General features: G+C 36.2%; 1 protein-coding gene across 6 annotated transcripts in view; it reads left to right on the top strand.

Moving 5' to 3' along the window:
• APAF1 (apoptotic peptidase activating factor 1) overlaps positions 1 to 20,527 on the top strand; it is a 35,293-nt gene extending 14,766 nt beyond the window's left edge. For 4 of the 6 annotated variants that reach the window (XM_080363522.1, XM_080363521.1, XM_080363520.1 and 1 more), the window contains 15 exons: positions 796 to 922; positions 2,990 to 3,115; positions 3,730 to 3,861; positions 5,744 to 5,869; positions 6,425 to 6,586; positions 6,897 to 7,025; positions 7,817 to 7,942; positions 8,838 to 8,957; positions 11,355 to 11,480; positions 11,845 to 11,970; positions 13,798 to 13,917; positions 14,254 to 14,379; positions 15,159 to 15,284; positions 15,742 to 15,885; positions 18,876 to 20,527. In XM_080363522.1, the coding sequence (XP_080219648.1) occupies positions 796 to 922; positions 2,990 to 3,115; positions 3,730 to 3,861; positions 5,744 to 5,869; positions 6,425 to 6,586; positions 6,897 to 7,025; positions 7,817 to 7,942; positions 8,838 to 8,957; positions 11,355 to 11,480; positions 11,845 to 11,970; positions 13,798 to 13,917; positions 14,254 to 14,379; positions 15,159 to 15,284; positions 15,742 to 15,885; positions 18,876 to 19,019 (1,960 nt within the window). In that variant the 3' untranslated portion in view covers positions 19,020 to 20,527. Of the gene's footprint in view, positions 1 to 795; positions 923 to 1,495; positions 1,590 to 2,989; positions 3,116 to 3,729; positions 3,862 to 5,743; positions 5,870 to 6,424; positions 6,587 to 6,896; positions 7,026 to 7,816; positions 7,943 to 8,837; positions 8,958 to 11,354; positions 11,481 to 11,844; positions 11,971 to 13,797; positions 13,918 to 14,253; positions 14,380 to 15,158; positions 15,285 to 15,741; positions 15,886 to 18,875 lie in introns of those variants that run through there. The other 2 variants (XR_013923589.1, XR_013923590.1) reach the window with 2 other exon arrangements.
• Positions 20,528 to 27,480: the final 6,953 nt, after the last annotated feature.

Here is a 27,480-nt window from a genome sequence, read left to right as displayed (position 1 = left end):
GCTTAGATGACTCAGTATTTTGCAGTGAGAAATTGCTTTCACTCTGAAGCACAGCTATTTTGAGATGTTTTACCCGTTATTTAAATGCTAAGCCTGAAGACTTGAAACTGGTAATGATAAAAACTTGAAGAACATTGATTCATTTTGACTCTAGGAAAAATCTTATAACAATCTATTTGTCACCAAAAATCATGTTATTACAGTGATAGCTTTCTGGAGTAAGGTGTGGCTAAACAGGATGATCGATTGATACTAATTTGAAGTTTTTGTTAAAGTGAGGCAAGGGTCATCTAAGCTGCACTAGATTCTGTAGTGATAAGAGTTGAGACATTGCTGTGAAAATTAGGCAAATCTAGGATCTAAACAAATTTATAAATGTTTTTTAATAAGCTTGAAATGGAGCCTCCAGGAGATCAAGAATTCTCAGGAAGAAATTTATATTTGGAAACAGCATGTGTCAGATCGTAAAAATGCCATTAGGAAGGCTGTGTCTTGCAGTGAAACAGCTTTGTCTGTAGAGTAGCATGTTAATTTCTCATGCATGTATTATCTCTCTTGATCTCTAAGCTGTAACTATTGGAGGCAATAAAATCTCTGAGTGAATGTTACAATTTGTGTTTCCCTTCTTACTTCAGTGTAAAGGCTGAGAGGTAAGTTACAGTGAGTTGATTGATTTGTTTCTTATAAAGCTTGCTGCTCAAGATACATGAAAAAGTGTTTTTATAGAGGATTTTAAATAATTAAAAAAGCAGTAGGAAATTCTACTAATCTAAAATCAACTGTCTTACCCTGTAGAAATAAAAAATCCTTGAAAAACCTCTACCGTCTGGTTGTTCGTCCACATAGAGATGCAGTTTACCATGCCTGCTTTTCTAAGGATAGACAAAGAATAGCATCTTGTGGAGCTGATAAAACACTTCAGGTAAGATACCAATGCATGAGTGAAAAGAGATGCTGTGTACCATTTTGATAACATTTGTTAACAGTCCTGTTGCTTTTCTTTTGCTGCTACATGGAGATATTAGGGATCTAGAACATATTGGAGACATATGATTAAAAAGGATGTATTGTTACATAAACAACAAGTTGCCTGGTTAGAATACTAAGCATTATCTTCTAGTTTGAAAGTTAAACTGTGTGATTTCAGGGCTTTATACCCTCACCTTTGTGTAATACATGAACCGTTTAGTGATACAGAAAAGCTCACAGCCTGAGCAATGCACCCCAGCATGTTTCATATTTACTTGCAAAAATGTTGTTTCCAGACACAGTAGACCTTCTACAGAACTGGAAAACAATATTTCTGTGGGATGGTAGTGGACATTGTGCTACTCTGGTGCTTAATTAGTAAACTGTCTTATGCAAAAGAAATAAATCTGGGGAGAAAAATGAACCCCTGAAGCTGAGGACAGTATTAAATTGAAAAGGGGCCAGCAGTGCTTAGAAAGTGGATTAGGGGAGACAGAGAGGCAAGTGACTAATATAAATTTGCCAGCAGTCTGCCTGGAGGGAGCCAGCCAGCTCTCAAGAAAACTAGCAATCAGCCAGCCAATAACCTGGTAAAGTGTCCGTATTCCAGACAGCCAAAGGTAAGGGAAAAGAACAACTTTTCTGCAAGCCTTTGGTATTGTTTTGGATGCTTGATGAGTACTAAACGTAATAATATTAGTGCTGTTTAGTTGCTGTTCATTTGGCTACTTAATGTGGTGTTATGGTGGTTTTATTTGTTTTATTTGCTGGCTTCTACAATGTTATGATCATGGCATCTACTTAAGGAGATGCCTGGTGGATGTTCTCATTTTATGCTGTGCTGAAGTTACTGTGCTGGGCTTCTGTACTTAATGGCCTCAGTATTGAGACTGCAGATTGCTTATTTTTTCGCTTCATTTTCTAACCAGAAAAGTAAAATTTGTGGATTGTGATTGCATTTAAACTAAGCTTGTGTTAAAGTAGTAGTAGGAAAATCAGCAATAATCCTTATTTCATTGTTTAACTTCAAACTTATTAATGTTTTTTTCTAATAGTGGCCTAAACTTTTCAGTTTTCAAGGCTACTTCTGATATTCCTGTTAGATAAAAAAACCCAATGATTGCTAGATTAAGAACAGATATTCTACAAAATTTATTGTAAATAAAGATTTCATGTTATTTCGGTATTTATGTTCTTATTTGAACAAATACCAACCATTGAACAAATATACCCATTCAATGAAAAACTAAAGAAAAATCGGGGACTGGACAATTGTAGTAGCCTGAATGCTGCTGTAAAGAACACCTTGTGATTTGCTTTAATGGTTAAGAGTATGTAACCTAAAGAGGAAAGGGAGACCTGATTCCCCTCACCCCCACTGTAAAGTTAAATCCCAGAATTTTGGGAGGTTGATTGATATATCACACTTTTCCCCAGCTGTCCTTTTAATGCTGATGAGGAGCTCAAGACTGAGACTTGGGACATCTTGCACGATTTTTCACTACTTGTTTTTTCTTTTTTGTTTCCTAAGTCATTAACTGCTGCTGAAATTATTACTTTCCGCAGAAGGATATCTTATACATAAATATGATTTATATATATAATGATTTATATATATGATTTATATATATAAACTTGGAATTTTTAGTTTGAAGAATAGTTTAGATTTTGTTGGAGTGTTGTGCGGTTATTATGAAAAAATACTGAGAAAGGACATGGATTTAGGCTTAAAGAATGAGGGTAGAAAAAGTCATTAATGAAACACATATTTCATACAAAAATCTTTTTTTAAAATCAGTTTCCACTATTTCTTCCCTACCAATTTCTAGCATCCTTACAAATTGAAGCTCAAATTAAATATTTTTATAATTATTAAGTTCCCTGAAATTATAAATGCTTTCAAAAGCAAACCAATTTTATGAACAGCTTATACAAAGAGAGCTGTTTGAGAGATAACAAGTCTATATTAATGTTTTAAAATTGTATGTGAGTTATAAGATTTTATTGTTTATTGTTTTAGGTGTTTAAAGCAGAAAGTGGAGAGAGACTCCTGGAGATAAGTGCCCACGATGATGAAATACTTTGTTGCTCTTTCTCTGCAGATGGTGAATTTGTAGCAACTTGTTCAGCTGATAAAAAAGTAAAGGTAGGGAAATGGAGAAGAGGCAATTTTTTTCAAATTTGTAATTCTAATTTCAGTTTTAATCAGCTCAGACTGAGCAGATTCTTAAGACTAAAGGTTTTTTAAAATGTCTTAAATCTTATGTGGATAGTTCACTACTTAACAAACAAACAGAAGAGCCCCGTTTTTACATAAGGTAAAAGCTGCTTAATGTTAATATAATGCTTAAAGAATTGTCACTTAATTTACTTGTATTATCAGGTGTTTCTTCTTAAGTAGAACATAATGTATTAATCCAGTCCTACCCATAACATGAGATGAATATATCCAGAATTCTTTTTTTCATGTTTGGTTGGTTGATTTGTTTTTCTGTTACATGTGAATTATTTGGAATTTTTAATTCCTCAATATTGTAACAGAACCTTGGTGAAATTCTGGTGTTTATCTGAATTGTGACCTTTCCCCTCATAATTTGTTTCTAAAAGTAAATATATATGCTTTCCCTTTATTTTCATAACATTTTTGAGGTGTTATTAATGTTTTAGGGCTTTATCTGTATCTCAGCATAGTTTACATTTTTTAAATTAAATACTTTAAATATATTTAAAAGTCTTTTTTTATCCTTTAATTCTGTCTAGATCTGGAATTCCAGAACAGGACAGTGTAGGTGTGTATATGAAGAACACACAGAGCAAGTCAATTGCTGCCAGTTCAATAACAGAAGTGGTCAGTATCTTTTAGCCACCTGCTCAAATGACACTTTCATCAAAGTAAGTGAAAAATGCTGAGATTATTCTCACACTGCTTATAATAACAGGCTAATTATTGATGTATAAATATAGTTAAACACTATAAATTAAGTTCTGTTGAATGAGCCTGGTAGAAGAGAGATGGCAACAGATTGAGAGTAGTGACTAAAGCTCTGTAATTGGATTTCAACAAGGCAGAACAGAGGAGTGTTTATGCTCAGTGAAGGAGCATGGGCCAGTCCTCTATTGGTAGGGAAGACTTTTAGAAGGTGAGATGGGAATGGGAGAGTATGAGAATAAAATACTTATTTAAAAAAGTGCAAGAAAAATGAAGGTAGATACTTAGGATTGAAAATGTGAAAAAACCTGGATGCTGAAAGATTGAGGGGAAAAAAAAGTATTATGGAAGTGTAGCAGGTACATTTTTTTATTAAATTGATTTGACATTGTGAAAAACTGAAGGTGGAAGCCAACAAAATAACAGTAAACAAGACAAGAGGTTTGTCAAGTTAGCTGCCTGGCACAGTTCGGACTGGGAGACAGTGTGTGTCCACAGAAAGAGCAGAAATCAGGCAACTGAAGTCTGCATCTGAGGGACTGGGGAAAACAGAAGGATGAAGTAAGACCTAGACTGTGGCAAATAAGAATGCAATTGCACAGTACAGCTAAGCAAATCATATAGTTAACTGACACTGAAGATGATGGTCCTACTGCCCTGGCTGTATATTCTTTGTTGCAGTTCATTTGCTGGTCTTATTCTGCAGTGATCTGGTTCATGGAGCCAGTTTGACAAAAACTTCTGGTGGGATTGTTTTTCTGCTCGTTTAATTCCCTGTAGTGTCTCAGTTGCCCAGTTCCAGTGCAAGAGAACTGTTGGGAGAAGGTAGTGAGGACAAGATTGTTAGTTGAGAGGACAACTGTGTCTTCAAGCTGTAGCTAGCAGGATGTGAGGTGTTTTAATTGTAATATGAAATCTCATCTGAAGAGTTCTTGCCAGAGCTTATGTTTGTGTAAACTGGAGGGGAAATACTGTTATGATCTGATGTCAAGGTGGAAGGAAGAGTCTGGCCTCCTAGATGTCTTAGCGAATTGCTGTCTGAGATTGACATCTTGGAACAAGTAGATCTAGAAGGGACTTGTTTAGAATGACCATTTTTGTCCTGTAAATGCAGTTAAGATTTTAGACAGTGACTGACACTTTTCTGAGTAATGAATAATAGAACTGAAGTATGCACAATTATCAAAAGGGCCTGATTTATTTATTTTTTTTCAGAGAACACTGTACAAGTGGCTGTTCTTGTTTTAAGCTCTCACGCGAACACTCAAATGCATGATTTTTGGTTTTTTAATGTAGGAGAAAAGGAAGAAATTCGGAAACAGAGAAAGAAAATGTGGGCTATAGGCTTGGAGAACAGTGTGTGTGAGAAGGGTGAAGAGGGGAAGCCCTAAATAAAAGAAAAAAAAAGGAATATTCTTTTAACTTTGTTAGTATGGGTGACATTCTGACTGTCCAAGACTAACATTTTTGTTGTTATATGTAAGCTACATAATTCTGAACTTCAAAGTTAAAAGGGAAAGAGGTGAGAGGAAGCTTCTTCCTTGGTCTGGGGAAACTTTCAGTAACCTTGTACTGCTCAAGGGCCTTATCTACACTGTACAGAAAGTTTAACTAGTTCTATATAATTCTGATGTTAATAGTTTTCATGGAAGTTAGCAGATGGAGGTAAATCCTGGAGTAGCTCAGGGCATAGCATGAAGTCCATGAGCATGTGGGTAAAAACTAAAGAAAAAAATAAAAATTGAGGTTTTGGTTGCTAGTGTCTGATTTTGAGAAAAACGTGAACAATCTGTCTTTTAATAAGTCATTAATATGATGATATTTATATGTTTATTTCTCACACAGCTTTGGGATTTGAACAAAAAGTATTGTAGAAATACGATGATGGGTCATGTAAATTCCGTCAATCACTGTAGATTTTCACCAAATGATGAATATGTTGCTAGCTGTTCAACAGATGGAACAGTAAAGGTACAGAGTGTATTTTTAAATCAACTGTTTGTTTTGATGATGGATTTTTTTTTTTGGTATAAAATGCAAACTATGTATAATTAAATTGTATAAAATTTAATATTAATAAATACATTTTTAATATTAATTGTATAAAATGCAAACTATGTATAAGAAAACCTTTAAAGAAAAAATATGTATAAGAAAAACTTTAATGAATGAAATCCTGAAGCAGTTGATTATTGGTCCCATTTTTAATGCAAGATTTTGAAATGGCTGTCCAATATTAGGGAAAAAAAAAAGTTGGGTGGCTGTAGTTATAAATAAATCCTAGCAAGTCTCATTTTGAATCCTTTACTTTTCACCTTTCTTTTTCTTCTCTGGTCTAAGCTGTCTGGGCTTGTGAATATTCTAATGCTATTTCTTGATCAGGGAAAGTAGTAAAGGCTTTTTTGTATTCTACCCCCCACTTCCCTTCTTCTCTAGAAGTGATGGGGGGTCAGCTCTTCCTTCTTGTATTCTGTATCCACATCAGTAAAAAGAGGTTTTGTGTATTTCCTTTACTTTTTATTGCAGCTTTGGGAAACACGGTCAGCAAATGAACTGAAAAGTATTGAGATAAAAGATTTCTTCAAAAATGCAGATGAGCAACCAGATGATGTGGAGGTTTTAGTAAAATGTTGTTCTTGGTCTGGAAATGGTGACAAGATTTTGGTGGTAGCCAAAAATAAGCTTTTGGTAAGTACCTCACTTCAGTAATTTTCTTGAGGTAGTATGGAATCATAGAATGGTTTGCATTGGAAGGGACCTTAAAGGTCGTCAAGTTAGAAATGATGATTAAAGATAGAATTCTAGGCCATTAAGATGTTTCAGATATAAAGTGTGTGGTTTCATTTGTGTGTAAAGTAAAAATATGTGGGCAATCAACTTGTTGACTGAGAGAAATATCTTCTAAATTCAAGAATGCATGTTATTGAGCATACAAGGTATTTGTCTATAGTGAAGTCATACAAACTGGGTGATAACTGTTTTAATTATGTGTTCACAGCTCTTTGATGTTAAAACCTGTGTTTTGTTAACGCAAGTCATCGAAAGTCATCACAGTACAATCCAATACTGTGACTTTTGTCCTGGCGATGAGTTAGTAGCAGTTGCTTTGCCTCACTGTTCTGTTGAGGTAAGTGATTGTCCTTGCTACGGTACACCAGGAAAGATTATTTGTAATATAAAATGTTTGTCTTAAAAGCTTATTGTAGGCAGGGCTACAACAAATGTAGCTATTTTAGCAGGCTTGCAATGTGCTTCATTCTTTTAATCTTTGTTTGCTTTTGAAATGTAAAATATTCATTGGGAAATAACATTTTAAAGTTATATGTTCATTTTGGACAACAACTTATGTTTATATATAAAGGCTAAGTTACTAAATTTCTTTAAAGTTACTGTTGTCACTTTCAGGAGTATAGGCCTTCCCATTGCATAACTCAAATAAAGCCCCCTGTCTTTCTATGTGCTGCTATAGAATGTGGCAAATTACTACAAAGGAATAAAACAGAATGACTTTGGGACTAGCACAGCCAGAGTCAGTCTGTACAAGTGTCAGTTTCGTGGTTGTGGGTTTTTTCGTTGTTCACATTGTTTTTTAGTTTGGGGTTTTTGGTGTTGTTTTTGTTTTTTTCAATCTACATGGTTAATTGAACTTCTGTTTATTTATAATGTGATTTTAAAAAAAAATTTTCTTTCTTTTCCTGCCCAACCCTTTTAAAATTATAGCAGTCAAAGAGGCTGCTGATTCAATTTACCTGGCCATCGACATGTGATAAGCAGGCACAATTCTTGTTACACCTGATTTCAGAATGAGAAGTAAGAAAATACTAGAAGAGTAATTAAGTATACTACTTGTTTTGCACTGTTTTGCCTGTAAATGCAATCTAAATCCATTTGAGTTCTTGTTTCACATTTTTGTTGTAGTTATGGAATATCGAATCTTTATCAAAAGTAGCATACTGCAGGGGACACATGAGCTGGGTTCACTGTGTGACATTTTCGCCAGATGGATCTTTATTTCTGACATCATCTGATGACCAGACAATACGCGTAAGATGACATCTTTGGTTTTTGAAATATTTAAATGTTTATATACCTATTATTAAAATACTAATTTAAGGAATTGTTTATTATAAATTTCAATGTTTATATTACATATGATCTATATTTAGCATTTATGTATGCCTATAGCCAATATAAATTTAAATATTTGTTGTAAAATTAGAAAATTATTTAGACATGCAGTAAAATGAGCTGTCTTTTTTACTTTAGTTACTGTATATCTACATTTACTGTTGGCACCATTTAAAACTGGGCTGGCAATTAGACAACAATTGTCCAACTATATGATTTTTTAAGTCCAGTGGCTGTTCAAGAGTAGTTGTTTGTAACCTCCTTTTTTGTTTTAGATTTTATCAGAATCAGGAATTGTGAAGTTTTCTGAGGATTGTAGTGGACTTGGTATTGCTTTCATTGTTAGATATATTTATGTTAGTATTTAGGATAGGCTTCTGTAATCGTAAGGCCTTATTAGAACCTGTTGAAGTAGAACTATAGTTTACCAAAGTAACCTTTCCTTTTCTCCCAAGTTAAGACTTGTATTCTTGGAATTTTGAAAGCAGTTGAAGTATGGAAATCTTTACTTGGTAATTTTTATAATTTGATTTTAATGCTCTTCTTTGGTCTAGAAAATTGCAAACTTTACAGCTCTAAATACGGTGGGGTCTGTTAGTCAGCCTGAGAAAAATTAGTTCTGTTTCCTCTGTTGGAATCACTACAGTAATTGCTCAACCTTCCCTAGTAAATAGAAACAGGAGAATCATAATTTTACCTGATTCAGAAAAATCGGTGTTGCAAGTTAATAGGACTTTGGTTTACAGGTGCTCAGCAAGTTTTCTGTCTTGTCCTTTTAATAAAACTAATGAAATACTGTGTTCTTCAACAGATTTGGGAAACAAAGAAGGTGTGCAAGTCTTCTGATGCTGTTCTAAAAAGTGAACTAGATGTTGTATTTTACAATGGTGAAGTGATGATTTTAGCAATTTACAATCAGAAGCATTTACAAGTAAGCTGTATTTCTCAATATTTTAGTACATTTGAATGTTATTTGTAAATCTCGGTAGGAAACTGAGGAAACATTGAAAAAACTGCTTGTTCATGGCTTTCAAACAGTGAATCTATAGCAAATGACTCTTAATGTATTATAACATTTTTATGTCTATAAACTCTGAATAGTTTAGTGAGCAGAAAATGAAGTTTGAGGGGAAATTTCCACGTTGATGTTGAAACTGAAGCTGAACGCAGACAAAACTGGTTTCTCTTCACAACTGAGAAGGCTGTGAGCCCTCCAAGTGGCTGAGAAGCGCACAGCAATGTGTAATGTGTGCAAATGGTAGAGATCAGGTGTTACAGAGCACATAATGCATTGTAGTGCATCAGACCTACTGTGTCATAGCTGAAGGAGTTGTCTCAAATTGAGGGAATGAAAGGTGTGAACCCAGGTTTGCCTATAGCCTTAGGAGACCAAGGGGTCTTTTATGTCCTAAAGAAAATATTAAAAATGGATACAGTCTTAATACTGTGGACCCATCCACCATGTAGTAGTTACACCAACATCCAAAGTAGATTTTTTCCATTCCATGATAGCAAGTGCATGCACATCTTCTAGCATGATTGTCTAATTAGTCAAATAAAGTCAATTGATTGTACTATTTAAAAGCAGAAACACTTTAATATTTATTACAGAATGCTGCTTAGGCAAACCAGTTGCATGTTAACCCACAAATCTGTCCATGAGGTTGCTATTTCAGGTGTTTAACCTAAAGCAGCATCTGAATAGGAATGAACCTTTGTTCTGGCCTGTGAAAGCAGTGAATTCTTATTGCTAGATGTATAGGTAGGTGACTGCTGGAATAGATTCTGCCACCCTGCACTGAGGGACACTGTACAGATAATCCTTTTGTGTAGGGTCATGTCCTTTCTCCTAACCTGGCCAAAGGCAAATATGTAAGCTATGTAATCCTGGCTAAGCAGCATGACTGTTGCCGTTATTTCTAGCCTGAAGAGATGCTCAGCTTTTCCTAGGCTGCTACTAGAATGAGAGCTTTCTTTGCAGAAACTTTTCTTTTTGTTTGCCCTGTACCTCCTGTTTCTCTCTTCCTGATTATTTTCTGTCCTCTTCCGTCTGTCCTGTCAATAAATTATCCATTTCTTACCCTACCAAAAAATCCTATTAAAAAAACTTTAAGTGGAATGGTGTTGATATTTGGCTAGTGTAGAATATAGATGTAGAAATAGCTGAAGTGTCAGTGGGGCCTTGGAAATTCAAAGATTTCAGACTTTGAGGCCACAGAAAGCCATCAATGGTGAAACTAAAATTGATGTGAACAAATAATGTGTGAGAAATGGGAAGTTGCATCTGTTGCAGTGAAGAGATGGGAGAAACCACAGCAAATGGAGTTATGCCTGTTTATGTATGGGAAGCAGTTCAGGATAATCACTACTTTTGATCTTCCTGAACTGTAAAATTTGTAGCAGTTACTACGAAATGGTGTAGTCTGGCTCTCATTTGAATTAGCAGACCTGATCTATTTATTTACAATTAGTATATTTCTATTGTAACTTTACTTGAGCCATTTCCTAGAGAAAGATAGTGCTTAGATTTTTTTGCCTTAAATACAACATTGTGACATCCTGTAGAGGTGCAGTCATGAGAGAAGACTCCATTGTAGAAAGACAGTAGATTTTTCACTCTTGCAGGAGTCAATAGGAATTGACTGAAAAGACAAATTGCAGTTAAGCATGTGTACTGTAATTTAACAGTAAATCTCTGCTATCACATCTCTAAAAGTAGTTTTTCTTGCAATTGTCATGTTTTACCCTCTGTAATTTGTAGTATCTCAGGTATTGGCACCCTAGTCACCTTTTGATGTGCAGTATGTTAATTTTTAAACACTCCACATTGGTGGATTTTCTAAACTTAAACTGTGTTTAGAAATCATTGTATTCTGAAGATTATTTTTTTCCTGAGGGGTTGATTTGAGAGCAATAATGAGTTGAGATTTTATTATGTGTGCTAATAAGTTTAAAGTCATACTTAGGGCATGAGTATTTTATACTCCATTTGGCATGAGCTGTAATATCTGGCTGGCAAGGTGAATTTGAGCGTGGAGCTCACTCTGTGGGTTTTGAATTTGAGAGTAGCTTTTTGAGTTACTGTTTTCTGTAGTCAGACAAACTTTAAAAAGCTTTCTAATGCTGGGATGTGTTTCCTTCTGCAAACTTGTCCTATTCAGAGAGTGTTCAGTGGAGACAGTTACACTGACCTTCAATCAGATTGGTTTCTGAAAGTAACTGTTCTTATAAGTTTGAAACTGTTCTATTTAGCATTCTTAGCTCTGTATTGTAATTTATTTAATATTAAATTTTAAAATACTATAATAATTATCTTCCTATCTTACAGCTTATCAATGGAAATACAGACAGTGTTATTATGCAGACAGCAGCTCAAGAATCCCCGATTTCCTGCTGTTGCTTAAGTGAAGATCTTCAATTTGCAGCTTTTGGACAGGAGAGTGGAACAATAAAGGTATTAAAGTCCTAAATCTGGTTTTAAAAGTAGTAGGTAATCACCCTTCTTGGTGCTTGTTCTTTTTAAAGAAATGTCATTTGAATGACTTTGTGCAATAATTTTCTTCAACATAGGACTTCAAGTTTTTTACTTTTGTGAGTGGTGCCTGAGTGACAGTAATTTAAAGGTAGTGCTAATAACATAGCTCTGAATTTTATTTTACCGAGGACTAAGCTAATATGAATTTTCAGTTGTTCCAGTCCATTGACTAAGAATAGTGTATTTACATTTCATGTTACTTAAAAAAGGATTTGCATGTTCTTTTCTTCCTTTTCCTCAAGCATGTAAAATAGATATAATTATTTCATTCTTCATTTTAAAGGTATTACAGTTGATGGATGGGAAAGTTCTGAAGTCCCGGGAGGCCTACAGGACATCCGTGCAGCATTGTCGATTTACATCTGATAGTCAAACTCTTATTTCAAGTGCTCATGATTCTGTTATACAGGTTTGGAAGATATTTTAAATATTATGTTGTAACTGACTTCCAATTTATTTTAAAAGATCTTTTATATGATAGAAAATGTAGGCGCAGTAAATGACTACTGTATTCTCTATTGCTTCATCTTGGGGCAAGGGACTGTAGAAACTGTAGCCTCTATTCATGTGATAACAAATATTACACAATATCTGGTTTTAATGCTGTGGATGATAAGCACCCACTTCTTTAAGATGGGTGAAAGAAGCATTAATTTTCAAGCAAGATAACTCAACAGTTCTGATTGTTTGAGTGAAGGGAACTGGCTGTGTATGGTGGGTCTGTCAGTGGGTTTGCTTACGCTGTCTGAAGGAATGAGGTAAAAGACCCGTCTCTGAGTGAGCTTGTGTGTCCATCTAGTCCAGTACAGTGCTGAGTACAGATACTAGCTAGAAACAGAATGACTCCATTGATGTAGCCACAAATTAATAAGTTCTGCCTCTCAGCAAGGTAGATTGGCTCTGGAGAAGCATTCTAGGGCGTCCATACTACTATTGCATTTTAGCTCACCTCAGGGATGCACTTTTGAAGTGAATGTCCTGGTCGTTTATGCTTCCTGTGCTTTATTTTGCCCTGCGGAGGGCTGCAGGTGTGCTGACAGGGTTCCTAAACTAGAGCACATGCTCCAGCTACTAATGGGCATTCCGTCAACACAACCGAAATTTAGCTGGTTTGAAGTAAAATCTCCAGAACACCTGTGAGTGCTGGTCCTCAGCTCTGTTTTGCTCACCAAATCTGTTCCAACACCAGTATAGAATCATAAAATGTACCAAGTTGGAAAGGACCCACAAGGATCATTGAGTCCAGCTCCTGTCCCTGCACAGGACAGTCCCACAGTTCACACCATGTGTCTGAGGATGTTCTCCAGTCTCTTCTTGAACACTGTCAGGCTTGGGGTCGTGACACCTCCCTGGGGAGCCTGTTCCAGTGCTCCAGCACCCTCTGTGTTCTACCTGCTCCCTGATACACATGTAACCCCTGCAGTATCCTCCTTCGGTGCTTGTTTCTACCTGAAGCCAGCTGGAGTACCATCACTGTGGTCAGTTGAGCAGTACAGACAGCTCACCAGTTAATTGGGTTTTGGATCCTTCTGTTAGGTCTACAGTTTTTCTTTTGGGTCCTCAGCTCCCTCTAGTGGACGGTGCCTTGGTGAAGCCTCACGGATTGTCACCAGAACACCTCTGCTTTCTGTTTGTTCTTTGATGCAGAAAACGTATTAATTTGCAAACTGTTAAGTCGTTGTCATATAAATTGATGCTTAATAGTTTCTGTAAAATAAGGTTACATTTCTTCAGTTTTCAGTGAACAGTTGAATTAGAAGAGTCACTCTGTTATAAAAATGCAAACCAAAATGGCATTTCTTTTAAAATATGCTTTAAAAATATAAAAGAAAGATAATTTAAGTATGGAAAAATATGAGGACTGCCAGATGATAGAAGTCTATTTGTTGCAATAATCAAAGGTTTAAATCTCAATACTTCTGGGTTGCCTAGAAAATTGCTATTTTGCTCTTTCTTTTTAAATTACAGGTGAATTTTAAGCATCAAATTAAGTTTGAAAATCAGGTTGTTTGTGTGTTGTGGGGAACTCTCTCACAGGTGCATTAAATGCAGTGGCATCCCTCCATCTTCAGCATCTCTACTATGGATACCTTCATTATCTAACCTTTTAATTAGTTGTCACCTCCATAAGAACTTCTCATTATTCCTGTGACTTAAAAATCAGTCAGTTCATGCTCCTTAACTTATGTTTGTCATTTAATCTTTTTTAAAAAGAGTATTCCATCTTTATGATTAGGTGTGGAACTGGCAGTCGAGCGAATGTGTGTTTCTAAGAGGGCACAAGGAAGCAGTCAAAGATTTTAGACTTCTGGAAAATTCAAAACTTCTTTCTTGGTCATTTGATGGAACTGTTAAGGTAAATAAAAGGTTCTGTATTGACAAATCATATAAAGTACATGTTACTGTCTCATCTGACATTTGGTGTTTCCTGCACTTTGTGTTGACCCACATTTTATTTAATTGATCATAAAGTGTAAGCTGACTTTTAAGACACAAATTTGCATTTTCTGTTTCTAGTAAGATTTACACTCCTGTTGTTTTTTAACTGTGCCAGTAAGTATAGGAAAATGTTGGCCATATTAGAACCACATAGCTGAGTTTTATCTCCTACATATTGCTGTGTAAGATGCAGGGTTTTTTAACCTTTTTACAGTGTTACAAAAGTAACCTGTTTTTCCTGTATATTTGGTAGGTTTGGAATCTCACTACTGGAAACACAGAAAAAGATTTTGCTTGCCATGGCGATGCTGTTCTTTCCTGTGCTGTTTCACCTGATGGCAGTAAATTTTCATCTACTTCTGCTGACAAAACTGCAAAGGTTGGTTGCTTTCTGTACAAAGATAAAGATGATGCCTTATTTGTCCTGAAATGTATGCTATCTTTTTTTATTGAGGTAACTAGTGATTATTTTAAGTTACCCCGTTATATTTCTAGTAGTAAATTTTCTGTATCTGTGAACATGTTTCTAAAGTTGTTACAGTCATTCACAGTTGATCTTGGTGGTTGATCTTGAGGCTGTCTTGGTGATTTCTGTACAAATAGAATGCAAGTTTAGTGCACAAGTTTGTGCAGAACCCTTTGTTTAGTTCTCTGTGTTGATTTGTGAGTAGCCTAACATTCTTAATTTGGAAACATAAGTTAGGAAAAATTTCTGGAACTTCAAGTGAAAGTGCTGTCCATGGTTCCTGGTATTCTTGTTCAAAAGGAAGGTACAAAAATAAGTGGATTGTTTAATGTTCTAGGGCTGTCCCATGTGAATTTTAAAGTGTCCTGTTAGATGTTTAAAATGTAGCTTTAAATTGCTTGGTGAATCCTTTTTCTATGAGGAGCATTAAACTTTCTTGTAGATGAATCGGTTTCATTAAAGAGTATATGCCAAGGAAAAAGAATATGTTCACAGTTGGTTTAGTTATTTGTAGCAAAGGCATTCTTGTGTGATTCAGATGATAAAAACAGACTACAGTATAATACATACATAAATGCACACATATATATACATATGTACAAAAAGTCTTATGTACTATTGCCTTTTCAGAAAGAAGTCATAATTGCTTTTGAACTTTTCTATTTCACTCTTCTGTAATATTTTCTGTTTAGATATGGAGCTTTGAAAGTTCATCTGTTCTTCATGAGCTGAAAGGTCATGAAGCCTGCGTGCGGTGCTGCACTTTCTCTCCTAACAACAAATTATTGGCCACTGGAGATGACAAAGGAGAAATAAGGGTACTGCTTTAACCATGCTGTTTATTTCATAATTTGGTTGATAGTTCACAGACAGAATGGTTCTCATAGTTTGTGCTCTTGCACGTCTAATTCATTAGGGTTGTGGTGAACACTGGGGAGTTGAAAATAGCAATGTTAGCCACATGATAAAGTAGCTTGTCACAATATTCATAGATTTATGTTCCATGAATGCTGAGGAACTGATTCACATGATTTACTCGTAATTCTACTGTGAATTGCATGTCTGATTAAACCTTGCAAATATATGATACAGTTCTAAGAGGATAATTCCTTTTTTTTGATTATTCTGTCACTTCAAGTAAAATGCTTATTTACAAGGAATTTTTTTTTCCTTTAGTATAGAAAAATACATTTCAACTTTCCTTACTTTTCCTTACTGTTTTTTCCCTTGTTTTCCCCATTAAGTTTACTTATATACATAATCTCTCTCTTTTAGATTTGGAATATTTTATCAGGTGCATTGCTTCACTTCTGCTCTCCAGTTACTGCAGATGAAGAACCAACACATGGTGGTTGGGTAACAGACCTCTCATTTTCTCCTGACAGTAAAATGCTTGTGTCATCTGGAGGCTTTCTGAAGGTAAGCCTTGAAGTAATGAAATATCCTAACATACCTAATTAAATGGCAATGCTCTGATAATCTTAAAGGAAAATGCCAGCTAATTCACAGAAACAAACCTCTAAAACGTTAACACAAAATTGCTTCGTTTTCGTGACTTTCTGGAAGTTTTCACTTCTCAAATCTGAAAGACACTTAGGAAGGTCTCTTAAGAATTCAGACTTTAGACTTGGAGTTTGATTTTGAATTCCATATATTCTGTTTTTATTAGCTTCAGATTTTTATTAGCAACTTTCTTCATGGACGTCTTGAATATTAAAGATCCCATTAATTTTTGTCTGCTTTAATATCCCTTCAATTTCAACAGCAATTGTGTTCTCTATAATGAACAGAAAAATGCTTTGTCAGGCTTTTATTTTTTTTAAAGATACTGAGTTTAAACTTTTTTAATAAACAGAAATTCAGGAGGAATTGCAAATGATAATTTTCTGCCTTGAAAGACATTCTATAAGGAATCTTTGGAAGAGGGCATGGTGAAACTGAGGAAATCAGTCTTTTAATCAGTCTTTCATAGGTTCAGACATACTGGGCATGTTTTATTGGGACGGGGAAGATGTAGTTGTTCTTTCAGTCTGTGAATTGGTTCTTCATGATTGTAAATGTCTCATGAGTTTATTTTTTTCCCTCATGCAATAGGAAATACCTGTTAGTAGAAACTGTGTGTATGTGAAATGGCAGGTTGTGGAGTTCTCATCTCAGAGTGCTGGAGATTAGTTGATTGTTGGTCAGTGTTTGGCTGTTGGACATGCTACAAGACTAAATTCTTTGAAGTCAGTTAGTAACCATTTAACAAAGACCTTTGAATTTTCTAATTTAGCATTTAAAACATCTTCTGATGTTCATTTCATTTGAAAGGACAAGATATGCATCCTATTTCTAGCTTCCTTCCCATTTGTCTTGTGGTTACACAGTATGATGTCATGATACTTCTTAGAGTCATATGGTTTAGGATGTTAGGGACTTCTGGAACTCATCTAGTCCTGCCTCTTGCTAGAAGTAGTTTGCAGAATTAGGTGAAGTTGCTTAGGGCATTGCTCCATCAAGTTTTGTCCCCAAATCCAACAGGGTCACCTCTGAGCCCTGAGAAGAAAGTCTGTAACCCTGTTTGTGGCAGTTGAAGACAGCAGGCTAAACAAATTCAGTGCTCTCTCTTCTATGATGTCTGTTCTAGGTGTCTAGTCATCTCAATGACCATGTGCTCCTGGATTTGCTCCAGTTTGTCAGTGTCTTCCTTGTAGTAGGGTGATGCTCAACACACCATGACTGAACTGTTGATTACTACTTTTTGAGTCTAGCAGTCAACGCAGTTTGTCACCTACCTTGTATTCCACTCATGCAGTCTTTATCTCTCTAGTATGAATATAGGTACACCACAGGAGACTATGTTGAAGGCTTGGCTAAAGTCAAGGTTAATCACATCCACTGCTCTTGCAGTGGATGCAGAGCCACAAGTATTTTTACTAGAAGTCAGTTGGGTGGTTCAGCATGGTTTACCTTTGATTCATGGTCACCTTCTTGTCCTTCAAGTGACTTGAAATAGCTTCCAGAAAACTTGTTCCATAATAATCCTGAAACCTGGAGTACAGATTATTGGCCTGTAGTTCCCAGCATCTTCTTTGCCCTTTGTGAAAATGAGTATGGCATTTGCCTTTTTGCAGTTGTCTGGACCAGATTCAATCCCCATGTCTTCTCAAAGTATTGTATTTCTGCTTTTCTTTCAAGATCTACAGATTGATGTGTATGATATGCATGAAAACACACATACTTGCACCCTTTTTGTAGGGAGATACTAGTCAGTGAAAATCTAAAACATTACAGAAGTTTGGACCTCTAAAAACTGGACTGAGTTGTATTGTAGTTACATGGAAGATATCTTAAAACAAATGAGTCATCTTATTCATAGGTGAGGTGCATCCAGCTATGTACTGTTGAACTTACTTTGTGAGTGGTACCTACTGGCTCAACACCTGATAATTTAATCCATCAACAAAGGTTCAAGAGCTAATTAAGATCATTTTATTTTTTTTTTTCCCCGGGTCTCTATCAAATAACAGACACTTTAGGAAAAGTTGTTTTAATCAGAACATTTTAGCTGTGTAGTTGCCAATCTATATTATGCACACAGCTGTAATGATACATTTTTCATGAGATGAGTAAGCTAAAAAGTAGTAATACCACCTACTTTTATAGGTTATCAAAGCTGAAGGTGATCTGTTCCGATATTCTGCTACTGCATCCAAATGTTACAAGAATAGAGGGCAGAATTCTTGGTGGAACAATCAAGTAACAGCTTTGTGCTGGATTGTGTTTGGTTCAGTTTTGCATTGGTCTACTAGTTTTTCTGAGAAATGTGAAATTTCAGTCTACAGTCATGGAGTAAACTGATGGTCAAAGGTTTCTCTGAATCTTTGGTATTTGTGCTTTCTGTATATTCTAAATAAAAATAAATCTAACCTCCATGCAAGAAGTCTGTCCTGCTAGCAGAATGGGAAAGGGTTTCAAATGGGTCCATGATTGATCCTCTTGTAAGGCAAGCTGTTTTTCAGTCCAGCTATAGGACTGAATATAGCTGGACTTACATTGCCTGGCAATGTGTTTCATGTATTCATTAGTGTATAGAAAAATACCTAATCTTTTAAATTTTTGATGCATTACAGTCCACGTCTGTCGATCACATTTTGTGATGGGGTAGGGGGCAGTCCTTGAGTTTATTATTTTGTATTCTTTCCTGAAACTGCACAGCTTCAGTCTTTTTGAAGTTTCTTTTCATCAGAAGGTCTTATACCTCTAGGTACCGATCCTAAACATTTTCTACTTAAGATTGCTTGTATTTTTATTTTTAATTCTACCTTTTTGGGGAAAGCAGTCAGCGGGGCTTGCCATGCTAATCCTGTTTACAGAATTTGTCCTAAGCTTCCTTCAACTAACTGAAAGTGTGTTATTTTTTATAGTGGTGGAATGTAACTACTGGAGAATCCTTACAAACCTTCTACACAAATGGAACAAACCTCAAGTCAATACATGTGTCTCCTAATTTCAGAGTGTATGTGACTGTTGATAATCTTGGTATTCTTTATGTATTACAGAAGTTGTGATTAATATGCTGAACGCTGCAAAGATTATTCCTTTTTTTTTGAGCTGGAAGCAAAATTCTGCGAAGTATTTGTCTGATGCTAATTAAACTGTGAATTACATTTCATTGTTGTATTCATGATGTTTTCTTGTATATTTATTTACAATTAAGCATGTTTTTTTAAATGAGCTTGCATTTAATCTTGTTTTTAATAAGCATCATTATAATCCTTAAGTCTTGATTTGCATCTTAAGTGTGTTGCTTCCAATTGTGTAGGGAAATTATATTCAGATTTATTCAAATTATTTGAAATTAATATTAATAGCAGTGAAGAAATAATAGGAATATAATACTTTGAAATTGTATTTTGTGCTAATGCTGGGGGCTAAATGTTCTCTAGCCATGAACACAACTGCGTAACACGCAAAATAAAGTTATTTTACTGTGATGCAAGGATTTTCATTTAGTACAGAATGGAAAGAATCAGGGACATCGTTCATTTGAGAAATGAAGCTCCCTATCTTGGTGCTTGACGTTCAAAACGAATCAAGTAGCTGTTTGGTTTACAGCAGCGGTGCTTCCTGCTCACGGTAAGAACCTTCACGCTTCTGACCTCGTGGAGATAAAGTTGATTGTTACCACACGTGAGCCGTTCTTGTTCAGGGGAAGATCTTGAGTCTTGTTTTCTCAAGGCGAGATCTGAAATGATGTTTGCAATTGAAGTGGAAGAGATTGTGCCACGTTTCTATCAAGGATTAATAGAGCTAACTGGCTAAACTGAGAATGGAAATAGATTTAAAGCTATTTATTGAAAAATATAAGGAGATGTGAATTTTAGGGGTGTTTTGACCTTTTCGAATTAACATTCAGTTTATACTACGGAGACATTTTGTTGTCATCAGCTTTGTTTACATGGGATTCTACACACAGGGATCTCTTGCCTGGTAATATGTGATTTCTGTTTGATTTTTTTAACTTGTTTGTTTTCTGAATGTTTTTTACAATGTATTTATAGATTTAATCCGAGGGTGAAATTTTGATGTTTTATACTAATTTTACTTGACATATCTTTTGTGAATAATTAGATGACCGTTTTTCTTGGCTACCTGATAAGCCTTGTTCTCGTAAATTGCCTTTGAACTGCTATGAGGAACTGCACAAGCATTAATAACATGATTTTCATATTTGCATAGTTGGCACCATCTAAGTGCTTAATTGTAAAAAGTACATTACGAAGTGTCTCAACTGGTACTGAATAATGAAATTCTCACTTTTAGTATTTTTTGTGTGCATTTCAGAAGACTTTATATACCTTCTTGATATTTCCCTGGTTTTGACAATCACCAGTTTTTCCTCTTTTTTTAACTTGAAATTCCACCATTTCTAAGGTACTGTTGAATACGGGTCAGTATAATCAAAGTACTACTGGCAGAAATGTAAAGAGAAGAAATTGAGTAGAAAAAACGTGATGTTTTTTATTCAAGTATGTACAACATTCAATAAAGATAATCCAGGCAATACTGGCCAAAGTTATAAATGAATTTGAATTGTTGAGTGGTTTTTTGTTTGTGGTTGTGTGTGGTGGTGGTGGTGTTGGTTTTGTTTTGGTTTGGTTTTACAGGGTAGGAGGGAGGGGGAGTGCTGCCTCTTTTATTGTGGTTTTACTTTCCATCTCAAAATAATGCTGCCTTACAAACTACATCGAAAGCAACAGTATTAAATATGAGGATGGAGGAGAAATTGAACAAAGGGAAACCGAAGTCTGGGAACACGTCCTGTAATGTTCAGGATGGAGTTGCTTCTACTGTGTGATTTGTACAGACCTTGTTGGTGGTCTGCCTGAGTAGTTGGAGATCCAAGAAGCAGGAAGGTCCTCTCAGCCAGTGTCCCTTGATTGCTTGGGCTGTGCTGTCCTTGTTCCACAGGCTCGTGTTGGTCTGAACTTAGAGACCCAACTAGGTAAAAAGTTACAAGATAAACATTTCGCATTAGGAACCAGGGCAGAAAGTTGACTTTTATCACAATGCTAATGAAACTCTGATGGCAGGAAAAACTTGTCGTGGTTTAATGGAGAAAGTGACCTGTGAATGAGTGGAGTTCATGGATGATTTCAGTTTTCAAGTGAGTAGGAAGCAACTTACCCAGAAGCTTGAAGAAGTGTGAGATAAATAGTGCATTCTTGAATTACTCTGCAAGAATGACAACACAGCAGCTTTATACTTGTCTCTGGATCTGAGTAAGTCGTGCTTTATAGAAGGTGGCGTTAATAAAGTCATGATGGTTGTGCTCGTGTACATCTGTGGAGTTGGCTGTAAGTCTTCATAGCTGAGGTGGAAGAAGAGAAATAGAGATGAGAAAGTCTGAAGAGGATGACAAAATGTAAATGAAGATTTGTTAAAATAGGGGCCAAGTCAGCAAGTCTTTAGTTTAAAATATTAAATAAAGTTAAGGCAGTTTACTGTAATAAAAAATAAAGTCATGCTGTGTCATCAGATTTAGTTGTTCTCTTTGATGTTAGATGCATTTTAAAAGAAACAAAAGAAAGTTTGGCCACCAGCAAATTTTATGTAGATTGAACAACAGTGCTTCCATTATCTCTTGTAATGCCAGATCAAATTGAATCAGTCTGCATTCAAATTCAACTAATGAGCATTGCCAATTTTATGTGGTTCTCTAACTGAAATTACAATATGCTTTTGTGTAAACAATTTTTAGGTACACTTCCTCTTAATGATGCCTATCAGTTTCTGCAGAAGTTACGAGTCTCTTCACTTTGGCAATTAGACCTATAGCTCCTTCGCAAATCTTTTTATTCAGGAGGAATTGTACCCACATGGAGTACAGCTGCTCAAGAGGATGCTTTATATTGCCTTGAATTGTACCGTTCCTTTAACTACAGTGTTCCCCTTTTCCTCCCCCCACCTGCAGTCATTTGAAATGGAGCTAAGCAGTTATTGCCTGAGGTTTTCCCATGTAAAGGTTTATAGATATCTTATAGTGCTGGAGTGTGTGGGTAGAGCTGGAACTGGTAACATGATGCCAGTAGAGGAACATCCTCCACCCCAAAATTATTCTCCCTGCCCTAAAAAATGATGCAGCTAAACTCTCTATTACAGGCTACTGTGCAAGTTTGTTGTTGTTTTTTTTTTCCCCACAGTTTTTTATTTAGTGAAGTCTCTGTATGGAACCCAGCTTCCCAGGTTGTATCTAGCTATGACAGAGCCTGTGTCCTCATCTCTGCTCTCCTGAGGTCTTTTACAGAAGCTGATGCCTTTGCAGGTTTCAGGAGAAAGCCAGGCTGAGAAAGCAGCCTGATTCGGGTGATGTCTCCTTGCCCTCCTGGAATGGAACACAGCAGGAAGGCCACTCTGCCCCATTATCAAGAAGCCAGTTAATCCAGAATACCAGTAGGTCACAGAGAATTCAGGTACATTCTTCCAGTTGCTAGTAGAACATTAACACCTCACCAGATCATTCGGTTGCCCTCTCTCCATAGTGCAGAGACTGTGGCAATGCCAAGGATGGCAGAAGTCATCTGTGCCTGAGAGATGCTTCCTGGTGTTTCCCTTTGATAGCTCAAACTCATATGTATTTGTCCACATTTTGCTTTCATCGTTCTTCTGTCTATTATGAAGACACAAATTTATTTGGGCTCATAGGTGGAGGTGATGATGCCCAAGAGCTCTGAGAACTTGGAACACCTTTATTTCTGTTGTGTTTTCAAAAGAGCAGAAGCAAAAATGAACCTTACTGCTTGGAGAACAGGGAGTGTGCCAGCTACTCAACACTTCTAGTGTGATTTTTTTATGTGCTTGATTTCACTTTGCACTTACAGGCTAGGAATGGGACAAACCACTGGCTCTGCCAATATGCATTAAGATGTTAAGCTCAGACTAGGCTTGTTTGTGGAATGAACTCTGTAGTAGGTTGGCCTATATGGCCAGCAGGACTAGGGAAGTGATCATCCCTTGTACTTGGCAGTGGTGAGGCTGGTCCTGGAATATCATATTCAGTTTTGGGCCACTTACTAGAAGACATTGAGGTGCTGGAGACAATTAGAGAAGGGGAATAAAACTGGTATAGGGTCTGGAGCACAAGTCCTATGAGGAGTGGCTGAGGGAACTGAGGCTATTTAGCCTGGAGAAAAGGAGGCTGAGGGGAGACCTTGTTGCTCTCTATGGCTATCTGGAAGGAGGTCGTAGCATGGAGGGTGTTGGTCTCTTCTCTCAAGTAGCAAGTGATAGGACAAGAGGAAATGGCCTCATGTTACACTAGGGAAGGTTTAAATTGCATATTAGGAAAAATGTCTTCACAAAAAGGGTTGTCGGGCATTGGAACAGTCTGCCCAGGGAAGTGGTTGAGCCACCATCCCTGGAGGTGTTTGAAAGATGTGTAGATGAGGATCTTAGGGACATGGTTTAGCGATGGACTTGGCAGTGTGAGGTTAGTGGTTGAACTCAATGATCTTAAAGGTCTTTTCCAACCAAAATGTTTTTATGATTCTATATTTTTCAGCACTTCCAAAGCTGCTGTGCAGTGCTGCTATCTACATCTTTGCATGTTGGTGTGTTTTTTGTGGGAGGATGGGGAGTGGTGGGTTTGGAGGAAGGGTGTTGAGTTTTCTTGGGGTTTGAGGTTGGTTTGTTTGTTTATTTTTCCCAAATTAACTTTCAGCACACCTTCTAAGGGGGCTTTTTGTGAGAAACCTTGCAACTGGGTTTAATAGAGGCCTAAGTTGGGCAGTTAGGGTGCATCCTAAAAGATCCAGCGAGTATAAAGGAGTAAGATTTTTCCATCTACATGTGTTACTGACAGCTTCAGCACTTCCTCTGTCATATACTACAGTTACACTTGTGGAATACACCACAACTGTGTGATAGTTGGGCTACTGGAACTATTTGAGTGGCATGTGTGTGTTTATTCAGAAGGATGAGAAAGCTGAAGTATGTCTTTCAATAGGCGGTTTCTCTCTTGGGGCCTGACTGTTTACAGAACAAATTAGTTTCCCATGATTGTTTCCATTTAACAAACCACATTTTGTATGTATGACAAGTGCTCTAAGAACAGTTAGACTTGAGTCCTTCAGCCTAGAGAGGATTCTTGTTCTGTACTCAGAGAGATCACCTGAGTATGTACTTAGGATGCCACAATTAGATTCTGTGTGGCTATATGTGTGATATTTTTCATTCATTCTATTCTTTCAGTTTGTGTGCTTCTGTAATTTTTTTAAGCTTTTTCCGGTTTCTCTAATAACATACAAACTCAGATGAATTTTGAAAACAATGTTTAAAATGACTCAAAATGAGGCAAAGACAAATGTATCCAATCCAGCTGTGTAAAAGTAAATGCAATGCTATTTAGCTAAAGCGTGTGCTATTTCTAATGCATAAATGCACACAAAGTATGCTTAATATTTAAATTAGCTTAAAAATATGGTATTTTACATTAAATTAGTTGTGTTTCTAAAGCTCTTTTAATTGTTCTCTACTAACTGTATAGCAAATTTCATTTCTATAGATAACCAGTACTTTGTAGCAAATGAGACCAGGGATTTCCTGTGGTTCTAAAAGTCACGTTATTTTTCTTTAGTATTCTCCAAAGATAGTAATAACTGGTCCATATTCCTCTTCCTCACTAGAGTCAATATTCAGGTTTATGTGTGCCAAGATTTTGTAGCCTGGCACTTACTCCAGTGCTAAGAAATCTTAGTCTTGTCATGTTTTGAGAGTAAGTTTTCGAGTCCCAGAGATACAATGACAGGGACATTTATTTCTGTGCTTCCCAGTTAAAACAACTTATATTCATTTTTAATACTACGACCAGTATTGGCTGTTGTTTATAAGCCCCTTGGCAGAAATAGTGTAGGAAAAAAAAAAGATTAAGGAACCACTGAGGAATATACTTTTAGTTTAACAGGACTGCAATACTGCATGAGACAAATGATGTATTTTTAATGTGAGATTTGGAAATGCTCAAGAATTTTGTCTTTTTAACAGTTTTTGGTTTGTGGTGTGGTTTGGAGGATTTCTTGTTTGTTTGATTTGAGTAGAGAATAAATGAATGAACAGACATAGGCATAGGCCAGTGGAAATCGGTGTCTAGAGATCAAACATTGATTTAAATAATCCAATCTGAAGACAACAGTCATGTCTTGATGGTTGAGCACTCAGTTTCTAGAGGGTAATGTAGGATTTACTTATGCAAGTTGGTAGCTCCTCAGTTTTTCAAAGCATTTGCATGATTTCTTACAATGTGCTGTGGAGTTTATTTATATTCAATACAGCATAGCGATCATACATGATACATAATTATACATTATACATATATGTTGTACTTCTGGCTGAACAAATGAGAGATTGAAGGAAATACGTGGAAGGAATCTAATCAATATGTAACTTAAACTTCAGAACTGGGAAATTTGAGGAGAAAGAATTTCAAAGAGTTTGAACAGATTAAATGGTGGATAAATTTTACCTCTATTTGAGTATATGTTCAACAATAGCACAAAAAAAAGGTCACCTGAGTGAGTCTGAATTTTCAAAGCTTATTGAAATAAATATTTTATACATCCTGCAGATGTTGCACTCTCAGTTCCCAAAGCCAAACAGTTGTGGCTTTGTCCCCTCTAACAATTTTAGAGCAGGTAGTATTCTTTTCTCTTTCTACAGGGTTCAGCTGTTCTGACTCAGCAGCTGGTTTTTCATGGTGTGGAGCACTGGGTTTGTGGGAGATCTTCTGGGTACATGTTCATTCAGAAAGAAGAATAGGAAGTGACCAAACTGAATCTGTGGAAGAATAGTTTGTTTTTCCCCATAAGATTGTAACAGTGAATATTTGCCAGAGACAGGTACAATTCAGTTGAGCTACGCATGATCTGGAAGATCTTTAACAAGCAGCTAGACAAGTGTTTTATACATCATGATGCTTTTGTTAGTAAAACATGAATCTAGACAATTAAGATTACCTTCTTTAAAAATTATAATCCTGCCTATATGTTTGATTTATAGTTTTCATACAAATTAATTATCCTTCTTTTCAAAAATTAAACCACAGTGCCTCTAGTTCATGCAATTTGTACCTCCATCTTGCATTACTTATTTTGATCCTTATCTGAGTTCTGTCATGGGTTAGAAATTGTTTTAGGATAATAATACGTCTGTCCATGTGTCTGTTTTGTTTAGCTAGAACTTATCTGGAAAATGAGAATTTGATCACAGTGAATACTCTGAGCAGTCAGCAGCAAATACAAGAGCTCTTCAATATATTCTACTTTCTCACAAAAGCAAAGTTTGGGAGTCTAAATAAGAAGTGATAACTATGGCAAGTAATAAGGCGATTTGAGTCTTGGGTGCCTTCTATTTTGAATGAGTTTTGTGCAATGACTGAGTTCTAACAAAGTGGTTTTCCCTGTTGAAATGATGGCACTGAGACATTTTTTGCTGTTTCTAAGGTGACTGACCATTTGTGGCCACTGAGGTTCCTTGAAGGGAAAAACTGGGAGTTCCTAAACTCAATCAAAACTTCAAAGTGAGAAGAGCTGAATTAGGTAACGTAACCCAATGACTTGGCCCAAATGGGAGGAGTGCAAAAATTCTTTTCCAGAAGAAGAGAAAATTTAAGTGACTGCAGTCAGAGACCAGTAGCACAGATAACCCAGTAGCCGTGGCACATTAATTAAAGGAAAAGGTGTAATTAGAATGGGGTGTTTGTACCATGACAGAGAGAAACAGTATTTCTAACAGTTAAGCGCTTTTTGCTTTCCATTTGAAGTACAAGTTTTGCTCTTGTGGATCATTGGACTTTGCTTTTTCTTTCTCTAAGCCAGTCTGAGAGGCTATTTTGAATAGGATATTCAAATAATTCTGGCATTTTTCCTTAAGAACTGATTAGAGTTTGAAAACTTGGTACCTTAATCTATCTTTCCCTTTCAGGGTTGTTTTTTCCTGACAGATTCTTGCTATGTTAAACAAGTGAAACCATATAACAAACACTCTGGTAATCAGGCCAACATAAAGCACTCATAAATTATCACCAGGCAGCTCTAAATCTGTCATAAATTCTTACTGACTCGTTCACAGGAATGTTTATGTAATTGAAAGAAAATATGGAGAGGAAGTTAAGTCTCCTTTTTACAAGTTAAATCAGCTGTAGCAAGATGAAAAACGCCCACACACTTGGCTTTGGATCAACGGAGACATTCTTGAAAAGCAAACCTTTATGAAATCTTCATTATGAAATCAAATTATGAAATCAAATCCAAGGTGTAAAAATTAGCAGTTTGCCAGGTGTCACTGATGATACTCTGCTTGCATATTCCTTGTATAACAGGGTGTCACCTCGGTCAGGGAGGGACAGATTTGGAATCATTCCAGCAAAACAACTTTTCACATAGCTGGGAGCATAGATGTAATGTAGGATATGTTAAAGCTGGAATCATTGAAAGGGGTCACAGTTCTATAGATGTGAAAACAAAACAAAGCAAC

The sequence above is a fragment of the Nesoenas mayeri genome, assembly GCF_963082525.1.
Source record: "Nesoenas mayeri genome assembly, chromosome: 1".
NCBI classification, from domain to species: domain Eukaryota; kingdom Metazoa; phylum Chordata; class Aves; order Columbiformes; family Columbidae; genus Nesoenas; species Nesoenas mayeri.
The sequence above is the reverse complement of the archived record's forward strand: the minus strand, read 5'-3'. Positions and strand labels throughout refer to the sequence as shown.